General features: G+C 47.8%; 1 protein-coding gene across 4 annotated transcripts in view; it reads left to right on the top strand.

The window, feature by feature from the left end:
* Window positions 1-19,687, top strand: part of LSAMP (limbic system associated membrane protein) — a 1,269,728-nt gene that overhangs the window by 1,070,160 nt on the left and 179,881 nt on the right. For all 4 annotated transcript variants that reach the window (XM_069635910.1, XM_069635911.1, XM_069635913.1 and 1 more), the window contains exon 4: window positions 16,397-16,531. In XM_069635910.1, coding sequence (XP_069492011.1) covers window positions 16,397-16,531 — 135 coding nt within the window. The remainder of the gene's footprint in view (window positions 1-16,396; window positions 16,532-19,687) is intronic.

Here is a 19,687-nt window from a genome sequence, read left to right as displayed (position 1 = left end):
GGGTAGCGTGCCCATTCTTGGACATGTTTGAGTTACTGCACTGAGCAGCTGGTAGCGTTCACCAATGTTGCTGACCAAATGTGCTTTAAAAGCCCTAAAGCGCCCCTTGGGTAGTATTCAAACAGTTTGCCGGGGAAAGTAAGGAAGTGTCACGTGCAGTTGTGGTTCACTTTTTGATTGGTGCTTGCTCCATTTGTATGAACCTGGTGCTGCAGCCATATCTGCTGTTAGGTGCATATTTTAACACATGCATAGGTGATGCTTTGAAAACAGCATGACCCTCTCTCTGGTCGCGCATCAATATGTGATAGCTTAGGCGTGACATACCTGCTGATAGCTGATAGGATACTAGATATGTAAATCCCATCTGGACCTGTGGGAGCTGTCAAAGGGCGGGACAAGCCTTGTCATGGGGACCAGTAGAGCTACTGTTGTGACACAAAGGCCCTGAGCTTGTACCTGAAGCAATGGTGCCTATGCCCCAATCTCAACAGACAATGGGGATCCTTTAAGGCCAGGGCGAAGTGCGTGTGCTGCTTCATGTCAACCCCTTAAATGCCAAGAGCAAGTATGCTCATTCTGGATTCCAATAAAGAATAATTGTAGGCTCCGCCCACTTTTGTACTTGAGTGGCATGCCCTTGTTGCCTTGTTTCAAAGTCTTTGCAGTTTCTTGATATGCATTTTAGAGGAACCCAGAACACATGAAGTTGCAGTCATGTGACGAGGCTGTATGAATGTAATATACCTGCAAGCCTGTTCGGCTGCCTGCGTCAACAGGGGCTGCCAAATGGCCCGCGCCATGTTAATTTAATAAAGGCAGAAACTGCAGAGAATGACAGCGGAGGAGGCGGTGGACGATGAGGACGCAGCTGGAGAAAGGGAAAGATAGGGCAATAGGCAGAAGGGACAGAAAAGAGCTAGTGGAGACAGGTTATGATATGATATGATAGGTTATTTATAACGCGCTTAATACCCAGAGGTTTCTAAGCTTGGACCCGGGGATTGATCCTGTGTTGCTCCGTGGCGTCGTGCTTCCAAGGCGAGCACGTTGCCCCTGAGCTATCAACCTGAGACTAGGGTTGTATTGGAGATGGAAAAATGGGGAACAGAGCAGGAAGGTTAAACGAATGGAGAGGGATAAGGAGAACCTAGGGAAGTAAGGAAAGGAAAATAAGGAGAACCAAGGAAGACTGGAGAGTGGAAGAGTGGAGGGTAGGGACATGAAAAACAGTAACCTCCAGCATGACACTTTCGGTAACACCCCATTATGAAATAAGAGACTATTTACTAAAAACGAGACATGGCCAAAGAGAAGAAGACAAAAAAAAGAAAGTGAGCGAAAAGGAAGAAAACAAGAGGAGCAATGGTTTGGTTAATGCAGCTAGAGGAGATGGGGGATCAAGAGAAAGTGAGAGCGAGAGAGAGAAAGAGAGAGATACACACACATCTAGAAAAGAGTTGAGCAAAAGAAGAGAGAAGACAAATTACTGGAGACCTTCGGCCTCATTTCAAGTGTGGCAGTCCGGAAACAAGGGTGCTGGTAAGTTTACCAGCACCCTTGTTTCCGGACCGCCACACTACGAGTCTGCCTCCCATGGCTGCTGAACCCGACAGGTAAGACCCTGAGGGGCCAGTGACCCCGGTAGCCAGATTCGTCACAGACGGCACCGTTAGCAACGGGGATAGCGCTTCCGTCTCCCCACCCCCTATGGGTATGGGACTTAGGAAATCCGGCGCCTGACTCCCCACATTGCCAGGACTTGTAATGTCCCAGAGGCACCAGGAAGTTAGGCGCTTGATTCAGTGTTTTGGGGTTGGCAGCAACCCGCTGGTTGCACCAGCAGCTTGCCACCAACCTCGTAATGAGGCCCCTTGAGGGGCAGGGAAAGGAGACAGAATGTCCATATATAAAAAAAAAAAGTAACAGCGGGTTAGAGGCAGAGAAAGAGGGCAACGCAGAAAGAAAGTGGTTATGAGATAACGCTCTCTCTGTTACATGGAGGGCTTGAGAGCGGTGATGCAGGATTAGAGTGTTATAGAGTGAAAGGGAGGGGACTGGAGCAATAGAGATGAAAAGAGAGGACTTGTGAGATAGAGGAAGATGAAAGGTGAAGAAAGGAGAGAAAGGAAAATAGGGCAATACAGGCGGAGTCACACAGAGAGATAGAGGAGGGACTAGCGACAGAGCTACAAAGAGGGCAATACAGACGGAGTCACACGGAGAGATAGAGGAGGGACTAGCGATAGAGCTACAAAGAGGGCAATACAGACGCAGTCAGACAGAGAGATAGAGGAGGGACTAGCGACAGAGCTACAAAGAGGGCAATACAGACGGAGTCACACGGAGAGATAGAGGAGGGACTAGCGACAGAGCTACAAAGAGGGCAATACAGACGGAGTCACACGGAGAGATAGAGGAGGGACTAGCGATAGAGCTACAAAGAGGGCAATACAGACGGAGTCACACGGAGAGATAGAGGAGGGACTAGCGATAGAGCTACAAAGAGGGCAATACAGACGCAGTCAGACAGAGAGATAGAGGAGGGACTAGCGACAGAGCTACAAAGAGGGCAATACAGACGGAGTCACACGGAGAGATAGAGGAGGGACTAGCGACAGAGCTACAAAGAGGGCAATACAGACGGAGTCACACGGAGAGATAGAGGAGGGACTAGCGACAGAGCTACAAAGAGGGCAATACAGACGCAGTCACACAGAGAGATAGAGGAGGGACTATCGACAGAGCTACAAAGAGGGCAATACAGACGGAGTCACACGGAGAGATAGAGGAGGGACTATCGACAGAGCTACAAAGAGGGCAATACAGACGGAGTCACACGGAGAGATAGAGGAGGGACTAGCGACAGAGCTACAAAGAGGGCAATACAGACGGAGTCACAAGGAGAGATAGAGGAGGGACTAGCGACAGAGCTACAAAGAGGGCAATACATAGAGACACAGACCAAGAGACAGAGGAGAGCGTAGAGATAAGAGTACAGACAGGGCAGACGGGAGAGACTGAAAGAGAAAGGACAGGAGTGATAGAGTTGGGGCGAGAGAGGGATGGGGAGAGGAGTAGAGCGACGGTGCTGCCACTCTGAAAGCCGAGGTTGTTTTGAACGTTACCCAGCGTGCGCCGGTCCTTTGTAAGTCAGTAAATTGCTTCTTCCTTCGGACGTGGTTTTGTAGCCGAGGAGCTCACAGCAGAGGGTGCAAATGACTGTTTTTTCCCGGAGCCACTTTGACCCGCTGGCTGTCCACCGAAAGGCCCCGCTGCTCGCCCACAAACCTGCCTTTAGTGCTGGGCTAAAGCACCGTGTGAAAACAGCCCGCCTTTCCCCTCCCCTGCCAGCCTCTTCCCCGTCCCACCTCAATGCGCTTCCCAACAGGCTCTCGTCGTTTTTTTTCCGGAGAGTGAATCCTGCAGCAGCCTCGGCCGCCTAAACGCCAGCCACCTGCCAGTGCCTCGGAGCTTGCCTTTTCAAACATAAAATGAGGGCCAGCCTCGGAGGGCAGGATGGCCTTTTGAAGTTTAAACTTTAAAGGACGCGAGAGCAACCTTGCTCTCAAAAGTGGGCCTGCACGAAGCTCAGAAGAAGCTCTTAGGCTGTGTGTGAGCACACCACGAGCCCATCACACGACAATTGTACGTACTAATGCGTCTTTCTGAAGACTGCCTTCTGTTGTGTGCAGGTGTGGGTAGCACACGGCCTGGGGCCCCTCGCACTCATGCATGCATCAGCATTCGCGCAAGAACACACGCCGGAGATGTGTTGATGCTCCGGTCCCCGGCGCGAACTGCCGTGGGCACCGCCTTTATTTCTCTCGCGCATGCGTACAACAGTGTACGCCGTACACAACATCCCTCCTTTTCCCCCCAAACAACAAATAATGGACAACTGGCGAACCAACGGGGTTCTATTCAAAACTTTCATTGTCAGATGTCACGTTCACGGTGCCGGGTCCATGATAAAGTCTTGGAACCTTTGCGGGGGCCATCGCCCTACTCAGCTCGGGTACCTGCGTGCCTCGCCAGCGGGGATTTCGGGTGTCCCTGGCCTCTCTGGCGGTGCGCCATCTTCCAGCGGTGCTTCAGTAGTTTGATCCGGGCCTTGATGGGGTTCTTCCTCACATGTCGTTGGCCCTATGCGCTTGAAGAATGAGACATTTCTCGTTACGGTGCCCCGGGTGTTGGCAGCGGTGATCATTGACCCTTTTACGTGCGTCACCCCCAGTGGTTGTGTCTCGTATGTCATCGACAGCTTTCCTTCAGGTCTCCTATTGTGGACGAGCACAGTGTCTCCCACTGCGATCTCTCTCTCAGGTAGTCTTCGCCGTGCTGTCTCATGCTCATTCTGATCCGCTCTCTCTGCTTCCACCTGGGCATTGTCTATCACTCCCGGGCTTCTCCCTTTGGCTTCAGGAATCAGACCTCTTGGTATTCTCTTGAAAAGCGCCTCGGCGGGGGCAATCCCAGTGGATCGATGCGGAGTGGTGCGGTACTCACAGAGAAACTCAAATAGGTTATGCCGTAGGTCTTCCCCTCCGTTTGACGATATGCAAAACACCTTATTCAGCGTCCGCATGAAGCTCTCTACTTCACCATTTGCTCTCGGCCAGAGCGGCGTAACTCTTTGATGCCTTATTCCCCTTTCTTCACAATATCTAGCAAATTGCTGTCCTCGGAAGGGTGCCCCATTGTCCGAGCATATCTCAAAGGGGAAACCATGGGTGGCAAATATTTTGTCCATCGCCAGGGTGGTGTGGTCGCTAGCTGTGGATTCGACCAGCTCCACCTCCGGATATCGTGACCACTGGTCGGTAACCACTAGGAAGTATAGTCCCCTGCCTGTGGAACCGAAATCCGCGTGTACCGTCCCCCATGGTACATTGCTCCTTTCCATGGTCTGAATGGGCGGCCCTCTCTCCACCGGGCATGTGGCTTGGCAGGGAATGCAAGTCCTCACAAACTCTGCCACTCTATGCTCGAGATCGGGAAACCAAACTTTAAGCCTGAGGCGCGCTTTCATCTTGGCCATCCCCTGATGTCCTTTGTGGGCCAGTTGAAGGACTTTCGCCACCAATGCTCTGGGTATTACGATCAGGTGCCCTCTCAACAACAGCCCGTCTGTTGTCACTGATAACTCATTTCGAGCCTTCCAGAGAATTTGTAGGTCTCTTTGTACCTCCACGTTCCTTCGAGCATTGTTCCAAAGAATCTCCCGCCATTCTCCCGTGGCCACTGCACTCTTCACTCTTAAAAAATGCTTCGTCTGAGTTGGATTCGTCGGCAATATCCTGTCTTGACAGAGCGAGGGGCATTGCGGATTCGATGACCAGGCGAATGACATCCACACAGTCTGCTACTTCTGCTAAGTCCCTGGAGCGTCCTGAGCCTCGGTGGCGGGAGAGATAGTCTGCTGGGTTATGGGTCCCTGGGCGATACAGCAACCTGACGCCGGATTCCATCAGCGACAGCATCCACCTTTCTATTCGAGGGGGTGGCTTGGATGAGTTGCCTGACAAAATAGGTATTAGAGGCTTGTGGTCGGTGACGACTACAACGGGTTTACCCAGGATGTATATTCTGAAATGCTTGCACCCCCACAGAATGGCCAGGACCTCTCGCTCAATCTGGGAGTATCTCCTTTCTGTGTCGGTGAGGGCTTTGCTGTCATATGCAATGGGTCGCATGTCCCCTTGTCCGTCTGCTTGCATGAGGACTGCCCCCAGCCCTACCGAGCTGGCATCAACCACAATCTCAGATTCACAGCCAGGGTTGAAATAGGCCATGGTTTCTTGTTCAGACAAGGCCTCCTTGATGGCCGTGAAGGCCCTTTGCTCCTTTTCCATCCATGACCACGCTATCTCATTTCTTGTGAGCGCTCTTAGGGGTTCTGACAACGAAGCCAAGTCTCTAATAAAACGGCCACAATAATTAACCATCCTGAGGAAACTTCGGATTTCTGCCGGTGATGTTGGTGGGGAGGCTTCCTTGATATCTTTCACCTTCTCCGGATCCGGGGAGATGCCACCGGCATGAAATACGAACCCAAAGAATTCCAATTTGTCCTTCAAGAACTCGCACTTTTCTTTGTGCAAAGTCAGCCCCACGCTGCGTAACCTTTCAAAAGTGCTCTCCAATCGCTTGAGGTGTTCAGCTTCAGACCTCGCAAAGACTAAGATGTCATCCGACATATTGATGACCCCTTTTAGTCCGGACAGGGCTCCTCTGATGGCATTTTGGAAAACTTCTGCCGCAGATGAGATCCCAAAGCTTAATCTTTTATACTGGTATAGCCCCTCATGAGTTGTGAATGTCGTAATGTATCTCGACTCGGGGTGGAGCTCCAACTGGTGGTAACCTAATTTTAAATCCAGTTTCGAAAAATCTTTTGCTCCCTTGAGTTCCCCAACAATGTCATCTAGGGTGGGTGTAAGATGACGTTCTTGTTTGATTGCGACATTGGGTAACCTCATATCTACACAGATACGTACTGCCCCAGGCTGTTTGGGCTTCGGGGCCACCACAATGGGAGAGACCCAGGGATTGGGCCCTTCTACCCTCTCGATAATGTCACGATCCACCAGTAGCTGCAGCTCTTCTTCCACTTGTGCCCTCAAGTGAAAGGGAATGCAGCGATGTTTGAGCGCAGTCGGTCTCACAGACCCATCAATGTGTAGCCGTATAGGTTCGGCTTTCAGTTTTCCAATGCCCTCAAAGAGTGTCTCAAATCGTTGTAACAGACAGTCCAGATCAGTGTGGCATCCGCAAGGGTGAAATGTACAATGTTCAGCGCTTCCGATGTGGCACAGCTTAGAAGGGAGTGCGGGCTTACGCTGGTGACAAAGAACCTCGCTTTAATGGTGTTTTGTCCATGGGTCACCGGAGCCACAAACACACCTTGGATGGGCAGGGGCACATCTCCCCCAAATGCATATATTTGTGCTTTGGATGGTGACAGGTCTGGTGGGCCTGGGAGAGCCTTGTAGTGCTTGGTTGCTAAGACACAGACCGACGCACCCGTGTCTATGAGGACAGGAGTGGGAATTTCACCAATGTTGACAGTACATGTGGGTTGGCGTCTTGTGCCAGGACCTTTCACAATGCTGGAAATGAAGAAAATCTCTTCCTCCTCCTCTTCCTCTTCAGCGATATTTAGGTCTTGCATGTCCTGATCAATAGACGATATGCCTCTTACTCTACGAGTACCACCCCTTCCAACTCTCTCTGGCCCTCTCGACACTGCTACAGGTGTGGACGCTCTGCACATCCTCACATAGTGCCCTGGCGTGCCACACCGACCACACACCCTCGACTTCGCCGGGCATTCGCCACCGTGCGGAAGGTCATACCCACAGTAAGAGCACGATGAAGTGGTACCTGACGTTGAAGGGCCATCTGCTCACTTTGGAGTCCATCTCGCTCTCCCAGGGGCGGATCGTCCTACTGCGAATGCCTCTTCATCTTTCCTGGAATGTGTGGCAGCATCCATCCTGGCCCCTCTGGCTTCCCCCAGCTCATACGCTCTCCCCATGTCCAAAATCTGCTGTAGGGTCAGTCTAGGCTCTCTCAGAACCTGTCTTCTCAGTTTGCCTGAGCTACACCCTTGCAGCAGCTGGTTGCGAACCATTTCCTCCTCGTTCGCCCATCTGCAGGAGCTCGCTAGGTGTCTCAGGCAGGCGCAAAACTTGTCCAACGACTCATCATCCAGTTGTTTTTTGGCACCCATGACAAATCTGTCGAAATCCACATTTGCCATGGGAAGAAAATGGTCCCGAAGTGCTTGCTTGACTGCATCATACGTCACTCTGGGGATGTTGAGAGAGTCATATATCTTGTGGACCTCAGTCCCTGCCGAGTATATCATAATGGCAACCTTCGCCTCATCATCTCTTTCCCCCGAGGCTCTGAAAAACATTTCCAGTTTCCTGACCCACAAAAGCCACTTGGGGCCCAGTTTGGATGGGGGCCCTGTGGTATCAAATTCGGGCATGGGGGCTAAGTGCTGTGCGTTCTGTGTGGTATCAGGGCAACAGCACCCTCTTCATCTGTCTCCTCCCCCATTAGGGCAACCGGTACTCACACTTGCTGCCACCAAGTGATGAGGTTGTGTAGCTTCAACGTGTAGAGTTCACAATTCTTCTTCATACTTCAAATGGTGCCACAGCCTTGCACCAGCTGGCTGTGGAGGGTCCAAAAATTGGCAGGAAAAATTGCAGCTGGCAGATGGCGCACGAGGACATCGCGGGCCGCAACCACTGCAGCTGCGTATGAGAATGAGAAAAAAGAAATCCAAGATGGCCGCCGGCCTTTCAAGCGGGTCCGTAATCACGGAGCAACGTTCCGTCTCTCCAACGCTGTCGGAGCAGAGAACGACTCCGATCCCACTTCGTCGCCAGTGTTGTGTGCTGGTGTGGGTAGCATACGGCCTGGGGCCCCTCGCACTCGCTCTCATGCATGCATCAGCATTCGCGCAAGAACACACGCCGGAGACGTGTTGATGCTCCAGTCCCCGGTGCGAACTGTCGCGGGCACCGCCTTTATTTCTCACGCGCATGCGCGAACCTCGCTGAGGCTCGCGCATGCGTACAACAGTGTACGCCGTACACAACACCTTCCATTAAACACCTCCTGCTCTTAAAAACACATTTGAATTCTAAAACCCGCCACATATTCGACATCTGGGTTCACTCTTCACGTTGTCTGGATCACCACTGAGATCGCCACCCACCCCCTTTTTCTGCCCCCACCGCTGCTTGAACCCCTGTTTGTTTGATAATTCCCCTGTTTCTCCTTCCCTTACACCTCTGCGCCTTTTCCTCTTCTTCCAAACAGGGTCGGCCGGGGCCATTACATTGTCTCCGGAGCCAATGAAAAAGTGTCCCACGTTGCAAATGGCAATTAGTTCCTTTTGTGACACACTGAATGGGGTAGCCAAGGGTTGTTTTTTTTTTGGGGTTTTTTTGATGGGATAACATGTAGTGCAAATTAAAACATGTTTTCAGCAACAATGGTCAAAACAACTAGCCGCAGAGTGAAGTAACTCGTCAAACTGGCCCACATTGGCCAAAGAAGTGGCCCAATTTGACTAAAAAAACTGGCCCACACTAGCATTTTGTGTTTTTAGCTCGGTCATTGCCCTATAGGCCAGTCCGAGCCTGCCTCCAAAGGGTACGGCAGATGCCCGTGTAATGGTCACAATGCGCCAATGCAGAGACAAGACGCAGTGCTCGGACACCACTAAGGTGGTGATTTGGTGCAATATACAATCTTTCATTGCTGGCAGAATGAGATGCAAAGTCAAGCATTCACTCATTATACAAATGCCAAATAAGCATAGAGCCAGGACACGCATAGACACAGCCAGAGAGTCGTTAGATATGAAAAGGGTGACCCCCGATCACTGGATCTTTGAAGCGGACGGGCTCAGATTCTGATTCTTTACAGCATGGCTCAAACTCAATGGCTTATATAGTGGATGAAATGAGGACCACCATGGCCCATGATCAGTCCCAAAATCATCAGACAGACTTCACAATTAGCTTTGCGGTGAGAGATAAGCACGCACTACTTAAGCTCTGCCTGAGGATCTCCTCTGCGCACACTAAGTATATGTATCTGCCAAGGAGTCCTCCATCATGGGACATGCCATGGAGAACCCCCACCCCAAAAACGTTCCAAATAAGGCCATGGTGAGAACAACCATCAGAAGTACACACTAATGATCTCCAACAGGAGCATACTCTGAATAATCAAGCATAAGTACTTGCCCAGTGTACTCAATACAAGCCCTCCTAAGGATCTCAAACATGAGTGCAATGCAAGTAGTTGAATGAGGAGACTCACCAAGTATCCCTCAACATGAGTGCTGCCATTGCATTCAAAACACAAGGACATTGTCATGTCAGGCGCAACATCAAGAGGAGTTCCAAGGTATCCCGGTATGAGCAGTCCATGAAGATCTCAAGCATGAATGCACTATGAGTACTCCACCATGAGAACATACCAAGGATCCCACAATGCAACTATTCCCTGTAGATTCCAAACATGAAGACATACTGTACATGCTCCAACGTGAGGACATACCAAGGATCCCACAATGTATCTATTCCCTGAAGATTCCAAACATGAAGACATGCTGTACATGCTCTTCCACGAGGACTTACCACGGATCCCACAATGCTACTAATCCCTGAAGATTCCAAACATGAAGACATACTGTACATGCTCCAACGTGAGGACATACCAAGGATCCCACAATGTATCTATTCCCTGAAGATTCCAAACATGAAGACATACTGTACATGCTCCAACGTGAGGACATACCAAGGATCCCACAATGTATCTATTCCCTGAAGATTCCAAACATGAAGACATACTGTACATGCTCTTCACGAGGACTTACCACGGATCCCACAATGCTACTAATCCCTGAAGATTCCAAACATGAAGACATACTGTACATGCTCCAACATGAGGACATACCAAGGATCCCACAATGTATCTATTCCCTGAAGATTCCAAACATGAAGACAGACAGTAAGTACTCAACCATGAGAACATACCAAGGATCCCACAATGCAACTATTCCCTGTAGATTCCAAACATGAAGACATACTGTACATGCTCCAACGTGAGGACATACCAAGGATCCCACAATGTATCTATTCCCTGAAGATTCCAAACATGAATACATGCTGTACATGCTCTTCCACGAGGACTTACCACGGATCCCACAATGCTACTAATCCCTGAAGATTCCAAACATGAAGACATACTGTACATGCTCCAACGTGAGGACATACCAAGGATCCCACAATGTATCTATTCCCTGAAGATTCCAAACATGAATACATGCTGTACATGCTCTTCCACGAGGAATTACCACGGATCCCACAATGCTACTAATCCCTGAAGGTTCCAAACATGAAGACAAACTGTAAGTACCCCACCATGAGGACTGACCAAGGATCCCACAATGTAACTATTCCCTGAAGATTCCAAACATGAAGACAGAAAGTAAGTTCTCCACCATGAGGACTGACCAAGGATCCCACAATGCAACTATTCCTGAAGATTCCAAACATGAAGACATGCTGTACATGCTCCTCCACAAGGACTTACCAAGGATCCCACAATGCTACTAATCCCTGTAGATTCCAAACATGAAGACATACTGTACATGCTCCACCGTGAGGACATACCAGGTATACTACAATGCAACTAATCCCTGAAGATTGCAAACATGAAGACAGACTGTAAGTACCCCACCATGAGGACTGTCCAAGGATCCCACAATGTAACTATTCCCTGAAGATTCCAAACATGAAGACATACTGTACATGCTCCTCCACAAGTATTTAGCAAGGATCCCACAATGCTACTAATCCCCGAAGATTCCAAACATGAAGACATACTGTACATGCTCCTCCACAAGGACTTAGCAAGGATCCCACAATGCTACTAATCCCAGAAGATTCCAAACATGAAGACATACTGTACATGCTCCTCCACAAGGACTTACCAAGGATCCCACAATCCAACTAATCCCTGAAGATTCCAAACATGATGAAATACTGTACATGCTCCTCCACAAGGACTTACCAAGGATCCCACAATGCTACTAATCCCTGAAGATTCCAAACATGGAGACATACTGTACATGCTCCTCCACAAGGACTTAGCAAGGATCCTACAATGCTACTAATCCCTGAAGATTCCAAACATGAAGACATACTGTACATGCTCCACCGTGAGAACATACTAATTATCCTACAATGCAACTAATCCCTGAAGATTGCAAACATGAAGACAGACTGTAAGTACCCCACCATGAGGACTGTCCAAGGATCCCACAATGTAACTATTCCCTGAAGATTCCAAACATGAAGACATACTGTACATGCTCCTCCACAAGGATTTAGCAAGGATCCCACAATGCTACTAATCCCCGAAGATTCCAAACATGAAGACATACTGTACATGCTCCTCCACAAGGATTTAGCAAGGATCCCACAATGCTACTAATCCCCGAAGATTCCAAACATGAAGACATACTGTACATGCTCCTCCACAAGGACTTATCAAGGATCCCACAATCCAACTAATCCCTGAAGATTCCAAACATGAAGACATACTGTACATGCTCCTCCACAAGGACTTACCAAGGATCCCACAATGCTACTAATCCCTGAAGATTCCAAACATGAAGACATACTGTACATGCTCCTCCACAAGGACTTAGCAATGATCCTACAATGCTACTAATCCCTGAAGATTCCAAACATGAAGACATACTGTACATGCTCCACCATGAGAACATACTAATTATCCTACAATGCAACTAATCCCTGAAGATTGCAAACATGAAGACAGGCTGTAAGTACCCCACCATGAGGACTGTCCAAGGATCCCACAATGTAACTATTCCCTGAAGATTCCAAACATGAAGACATACTGTACATGCTCCTCCACAAGGATTTAGCAAGGATCCCACAATGCTACTAATCCCCGAAGATTCCAAACATGAAGACATACTGTACATGCTCCTCCACAAGGACTTAGCAAGGATCCCACAATGCTACTAATCCCCGAAGATTCCAAACATGAAGACATACTGTACATGCTCCTCCACAAGGACTTACCAAGGATCCCACAATGCTACTAATCCCTGAAGATTCCAAACATGAAGACATACTGTACATGCTCCTCCACAAGGACTTAGCAAGGATCCTACAATGCTACTAATCCCTGAAGATTCCAAACATGAAGACATACTGTACATGCTCCACCGTGAGAACATACTAATTATCCTACAATGCAACTAATCCCTGAAGATTGCAAACATGAAGACAGACTGTAAGTACCCCACCATGAGGACTGACCAAGGATCCCACAATGCAACTTATCCCTGAAGATTCAAACATGAAGACAGACTGTAAGTACTCCTCCATGAGGACTTTCCAAGGATCCCACAATGCAACTATACACTGAAGATTCCATACATGAAGACAGCCTGTAAGTACTTCTCCATGAGGACTTACCAAGGATCCCACAATGCAACGATACACTGAAGATTCCATACATGAAGACAGACTGTAAGTACTTCTCCATGAGGACTTACCAAGGATCCCACAATGCAATAACTTCCTTACAATTCCAAATGTGAAGACAACCTTTTAGCACTTTGCCATGAGGAATTACCAGAGATCCCACAATGGAACTACCCCTTGAAGACTCTGAAGAATCCAAACATGAAGACAGACTATACGTTCTCCACCATGAGGACTTACCAAGGATCCCACAATGCAACTACTCCCTGAAGATTCAAAACATGAAGAAACTGTAAATACTCCAAAATTAGTACTCAGCAGGGTTCTTCAACACAAGCACTCCTAAGGAATTCAAACTTGAGTGTGACGTAAGTACCTCACCAATGGGAATTAATAAAGATTGCCAATGGGAGTACTACCTCGGGATTGCAAACATGAGGATGCTGTAAGTACTCTACTACAAAGGCTTCCCAAGGATTCCCACTATCAGCACTCGCTGAGATGCTCAACCATGAGTGCATTGTACGTTCTCTACCATGAGGGCTTCCAAAGGATCATATAACATAACCATTCCCTGAGGATTCAAAACAGGAGGGCACTGTAAGTACACAAGGACTTATCTGGATCTCACAATGCAACTACTCCCCGAAAATTCCAAACATGAATGCACTGTAAAAGATGCTGCATCATACTGGAGAAAAATCCTCCACTTTAAGGTAAATACATTTGCGTAATTACCGCTTGTGGTAATTCTGACAAACTCCAAATGGAATCCTGTGGACTTCAAAAATGGGGATTAACAGCACCCTTCCACAGTGTTTAATCTAGTGGTAAACCCACAGGACCAAGTGGTGTTAATGATAAACAAGTTTGGAGGCAATTTGGCAAATGTATCACCAAACTCACAATAAGGCTCTTACTGTTTAATTCCTAGAACAACTTCCATAATCATAGGAATCCTCATCACCTGTTAGGCAACATCGGGGACCATGGTGTGAGATGGCCAACCTGGGGAACCTTTGCCTGTTTTCCATGAAACATGTCACGCCATCTTCTTCCCTGACTGGTTTCCTCGGTCCCTGTCATCAACCTATTGCAATCCTCTAAGAGGGTGATGTGGATTCTCGTTGGCTGTTTATATGGCCTTGATGCCACCTTCCTGCAATTTTGCTTCCACTAATGAGGACTGTTTAAGGAACCCACATTACAAATTGTTCCCCCGGAACTCCACCGTGACAGCTTCTTAAAACCTCATCATCGTGAAGGCTTGACTAAGTACCTTGTTAAACAACCTCGTGCAACTCCCCTCACGATTAAAAAATAAATCAAATGCGTTCTGCCAGGAAATCAGAAGCAGGTGTATAGGATAAAAACAAAAGGTAATGGCAGATCCATTTAATGTCAAAAGTGGTTGTATACAGGATTCAATGTAACGCTAAATTGCATTGCCTCCAAGCATCTTTATTTTGTTTTAATGTATAGTTACGCCAGTCGACTGGGTGCATTGGATTGTGAAAGAATGTTATATTGTGTTGAAATGGGTCTCACCAAGAAGCACTGTGCAAAGGGACACTGCAGGATGGAGCAGTCTTGTTACTGGGTGCTTTGCATAGTATTGAGGTGGTACAGCCAGCGGTCTGCATCCTGTGGCTCTCCACATGGTTTGGGCTACAATTCCCATGGTGCCTCACCGTTGTCTATGCTAGCTCGGGCTGTTGGGAGTTGAAGTCTAAAATATCTGGAGAGCCAAAGGTTGCAGACCCCTGTAAGATAATACATTAAATTACATGGTGGCGTTGAAGGATCTGGAAGTAGTAAGTGGAGCGAGCGCAAGACAGACATCAAATTCATCTTCAACAACTAGAGTTTATACAAATATACAATCAGGTGATCATGATGGGGGCCTTCATTAGACTCTGGGGGTACCTCATAGGAGGCATCGTGGATCCCGGGAGTCATCTTGAAGCCAGTCACTGTTCCAATCTCCTCTGTTTCCTTGGTGTGGGTGAAGTGTGTCTTTCTCCGTTTTTGTGATTAGCAGGATTTTCTCAGCTTGCTTTTTTATCTCCATTTAACACCTTTTTTTGTTGTTTCGGGCTCATTGTCAAGCCCCTGGTGTGCTGGTGTGCTCACTTCTCACTTTTTATGAGAACGGTCACTACTTGAGTCTTGCTTTCTCGTGCGCTCCCCGGGGCATGTTTTGGGATCAATTTCTGTTGCTTGTGAGTCCACCAGATATGTCGTGAGATCGCACATCAGTGCGCTACATGGATCACTATGCAGCGCTCTACAGAACGCCAAGGGGAACAGCTCATTCAAGCATGAACTACCACAACCCCCGCGTTATGGCTCTGCAAAACACATGCCATTCCAGTGACATGCACACACCGAGGACCATTTGAAGACCAAGAAGGCTGCATACTTGTAGCTCATTGATATGTTCACCATGATGTCGTATGATGTCCATTCATTGTACTCGGTGAAGAGATATGGGCCATGTTAAATTAAGGGAGATCAGCAATATTTTATGTATTATGAGGAACCAATTAATCGCTGTGTGTGGTGTCGAAGGACGGTGCTGGTTATTTGGGGTTTTGAAAACAATGGATTAATGGTGTCCAAGTCAAGGTTTAAAGTATGGTACCTAATGTCCAATGGGTCTCAATGTATTTATTAAGTAGGGTTATAAAATGAGGGTGCTTCGAGTAAGGGTTGGATCAAGGGGCCGGTGCCAATAAAGTTTTGGGTTACGCAGGATGATATTTAATGTGTGTGATGGGCGTCCAGACCAGAAATGGATTAAGGGGTGAACATGATTAGGTGCCAACGGAAGGCTCTTTACCATTCAAAGGTCTGTCTAGGGATCAGGCCCAATTTAGTCATCAAATGCGAGTCAATGATATACAAGTTCTGCTCGCTGTAGCCACTGCACGGATAAACAGTGGTTCATGCCGTCCGACCAATCAGCAGATACAACTGGGCTTCTTTGTAGAAAACCATTGAACTATTAAGAACCTACATTTATGGTAATTTACTATTTTGTAGAATAGGTGGAAATATTTAGGTGACACTCACAGTATGAGACCCTCCTGAAAACCTTAGTGTGTTACACCCTCCTAGTTGCAGAATGCATGCAGCAAAACACGGCTTGGGCAATTACATAATTACATAGTTAAATGTTCTAACAATAACTCGTTTGTTAATTGAAGAAACATGTGTTTGGAATCAGGACATGGGAGCGAAACTTGGATCAAGTCATGTTCTTGCAGTATCGTATCAGGGAGACCTGGTCTTACTGCGGCTTAACTTATGCTTTTCCTGTTTCCTGTCTTCCACAGGCCGGGAGTTTGAAGGGGAAGAAGAGTACCTGGATATCCTTGGTATCACACGAGAGCAGTCAGGCAAATATGAGTGCAAAGCTGCCAACGAGGTGTCGTCCGCCGATGTGAAGCAAGTCCGGGTCACTGTGAACTGTGAGTATGGGATGTGAAATGAGACTGTCATTGGGTTGGAATTGCCGAAAACCGGAGGATATGGACAGGCGACACCATAGTCCAGGGGTCTAAAACCTTTAGATCTACAGATGTTTTGGAATATGACTCTTACGTTCCCTCGTCATTAACTCTGCTGGCTAGTACTGATGGTAGTTGTAGTACAAAATATCTGGAGTTCCAAAGGTTGCAGAACCCTGCCATAGTCCATTTCAGTCTGAGAAAGCCATGTAGGAAGGGATATTCATGTCCCAAAATAATGCTGTTATCAATTTGAAGGGGTGTAGCTAAAGGAGTAGTGGCTGATGGTGGACAGGGACGATCTTGTAATGGGTGTGGTCCTGTTTAACCTTCTGCTACTCAGCGGTTGGGTGGCTTCCATCATGGAACCAGAGCTTCCAATTAAAAGATGTGTTACATGACTCAGTGCATTTTAGGTTGGGGTGCGGGATTCCAAGGAGAGTGGGGGCACAATGAAATGCAGTGGTTGGATGGTAGAGTCCAAGTAGAGACCTTCGAAATTCTGATACCCTCTGATAGAGGAGTTCTTACTCACACGCACACTCCATGTGAAAAGAGTTATTGAGATGGTTAAACCTAGAGCATGCATTTGACCTGAAGTCTTGTGCTGCTTCCAGATACGCCTGGAGTAGGCACTCCTCTCTTCGACACTACAATAGGTCTCCTCCGCTCTGGAGTACCCAGGTGATCTCTGATGCGCCCAACGGTGCCACTCCATCGTGCTGTTCACGAAGAGGCACTTCAGCATGGCAGACACACTCATGTACTCCTGCCCTGGACCTTGAGCTGTGACATAGCCTTTTATACTCGTGGTCACAGGTCCATCAGAGACTTTCTTACGGCTACAGTAGCCACGGTCAGAGCGATGTGATAAAGGGACAAGGCCAGCTACAGAATAATTTACCACCTTAACCTTCTTTGAAAACCTTCATTGAAAGGAAGAGAGAGATGTCATCAAGACGAACAGATAGAGCCTAGCAACCAAGTGCCCCCATGTATTGTGTGACACCTTCAGCCAGTCCTGGTTTTCCCATTGCATGCTGCGCCTTGTAGTTTGATTTATCCTAATCTACATGCGGGCCTACAAGTCCCACCATGCAATGGGAGAAGCCAGGACAGGCTCAATGTAGCACAAATGTGTTGGGACTCCTGGGCAGCTATGATAGAGCTGGTTGGTGCAAATGGACTCGAATCATGAACCGGTTGCCCAACATACCTCCGAGCAGCTGTGTTGCTGTGTTGTTGGTGTTAAATTTCTTTTGTTTTACAAGTGTTGTGTTGTGTTCCGAAGGCGGTCTCTTGTAGTAAGCGTTGTTATTGTTGTTGTGGTTGTTTGATGTTAGTTGTAGCCGTATTGTGCATGTTGTTGTGATGGAGGGTGCAGCTGCTGTGTATTTGCTACACTTCTCTTTGAGTATTACTGTGTAGGTAATTGTAATTGTGGTTGCAATTGTGGTGATATTGCTATGATGGACGGTGAGATTGCTGTTGATATGTATGTGTTTGCTGTTGTTGTGGTTGCTCTGATTATAGTTTGTTGTATATGTGTTGAGCAAAACATCTGTTGCTTTTTAGCAAGGTCATTGCACACATTCCAGTGACCTAAGGTATCACTGATTTCTTATGCAGTCTTTATTTAAGTATGTTGTGTGTTTTTTGGGACATGCAATGTCTTTCAACATCATTTTTGAGGCTGAACTAAAAAATCAAACAGAATTTAAAAATATGACCCAGAGAAGCCCTTGAATAAGAGGACACAGTAACCGTGGACAGGATGGATGCTCACCCACTGACAAGACTAGGTCACGGAAGGATAAGAACGCGCGGGGGAGCAGTCGGGGCACGTAGCATAGGTGGGCATGTGTTCGACTGATGCGGGGGATTAAAGGAAGGCACAGGTCCTTTACCTGGCAGGATGGCGCTGCCACCAGCCCCCATACTGCTTCTTGCAGTACTTAAAAGGGGGCATGCCTGCTGGATGGCGCATCTCCTCCAGTGCCGCGGGCGCAGCGGAGCGCCGAGGTTCCCTTATGCGTCACTGTGGACATGGAGTATGATTAGCGGTGAATCCCCGTGCTCACGGGCTTCGCGAAGGACCCCATAATCAGGCAAACAGCCTGTGCGAGAAGGGTCTCCTGAGAAGACAAGGTGACCCATTTAGATGTCTGTACATTGCATCTAAATTCATCCCACGACAAATGTTCATCGTGTGTGCCTAGTATGAAAGAATCTCCTGTATATGCAAACACTGCAATGCACACTCAGAAAAGTGGCATGAAATCATTTTAAATGCAATCCAGGTTATGATCTGCCTAGAAATATACAAACACAAGTATTGTCTGTTTTGGATGAGTTCACCTATTTACATGTTTTGTCCCTAGCATCCCCATGTCTCCAAGGCATTTCGTTTCAATTCTTCTTCATCTCCAGAAAGCTATGCTATTGGTGGTCAAACAGCACTCGTTTAGCACATCATTTGGCTCATTAAGCAATCCCCGGTCTGGAAAAAATGCTGGTTAAAAATGCAGGTAATTCTGGCACCACAATTTTTTTTTCTGGACGGGGAAACACAAATTTGGTGATGGGGGCACAGATCTACCGGCAGCCTGACCTTCCAGTAGATCTGGCCCCTACCGGCAAATAAATGCTCGAATCACAGGCACTGATAGTACCGGAGCTGGTAATTCTGTCAATCCATCCCACGGAGTCAAATGAAATGGGAATTTACCAGCGTCTACGGCGCCTGTAATATAATATCCCAATAATACAGGGATATCAGGTGGCAGAGACAGTAGGGGCAGTTTCCCAGTATCGTGCCCGAATTACAGGCCGGATACCGGGAAACTTGTAATGAGCCCGAATGTCTTCTAGACTCCAGTAAAGTCCCTGCTTTCATTGATGCCAGTGGAAATGGCTCCTGGCCTCTTCAAAGTCCTCCAGAGATATCCTCTACTGGTCTCTAATCCATGTGTAACCTGCAGATATATGGTTTTATCTGTGTAATGTGACTTCAGTGGGGTTCACAGTGCGGTCCGTCACAACACTTCACAGAAACAAACACATTCCTTGGGGTTCACCATCAAATTTGACCTGTCATTCAAGACATACATTGCTAAG

The sequence above is a fragment of the Ambystoma mexicanum genome, chromosome 7p (genome assembly GCF_040938575.1).
Source record: "Ambystoma mexicanum isolate Mex_15411 chromosome 7p, UKY_AmexF1_1, whole genome shotgun sequence".
NCBI lineage: Eukaryota > Metazoa > Chordata > Amphibia > Caudata > Ambystomatidae > Ambystoma > Ambystoma mexicanum.
The sequence above is the reverse complement of the archived record's forward strand: the minus strand, read 5'-3'. Positions and strand labels throughout refer to the sequence as shown.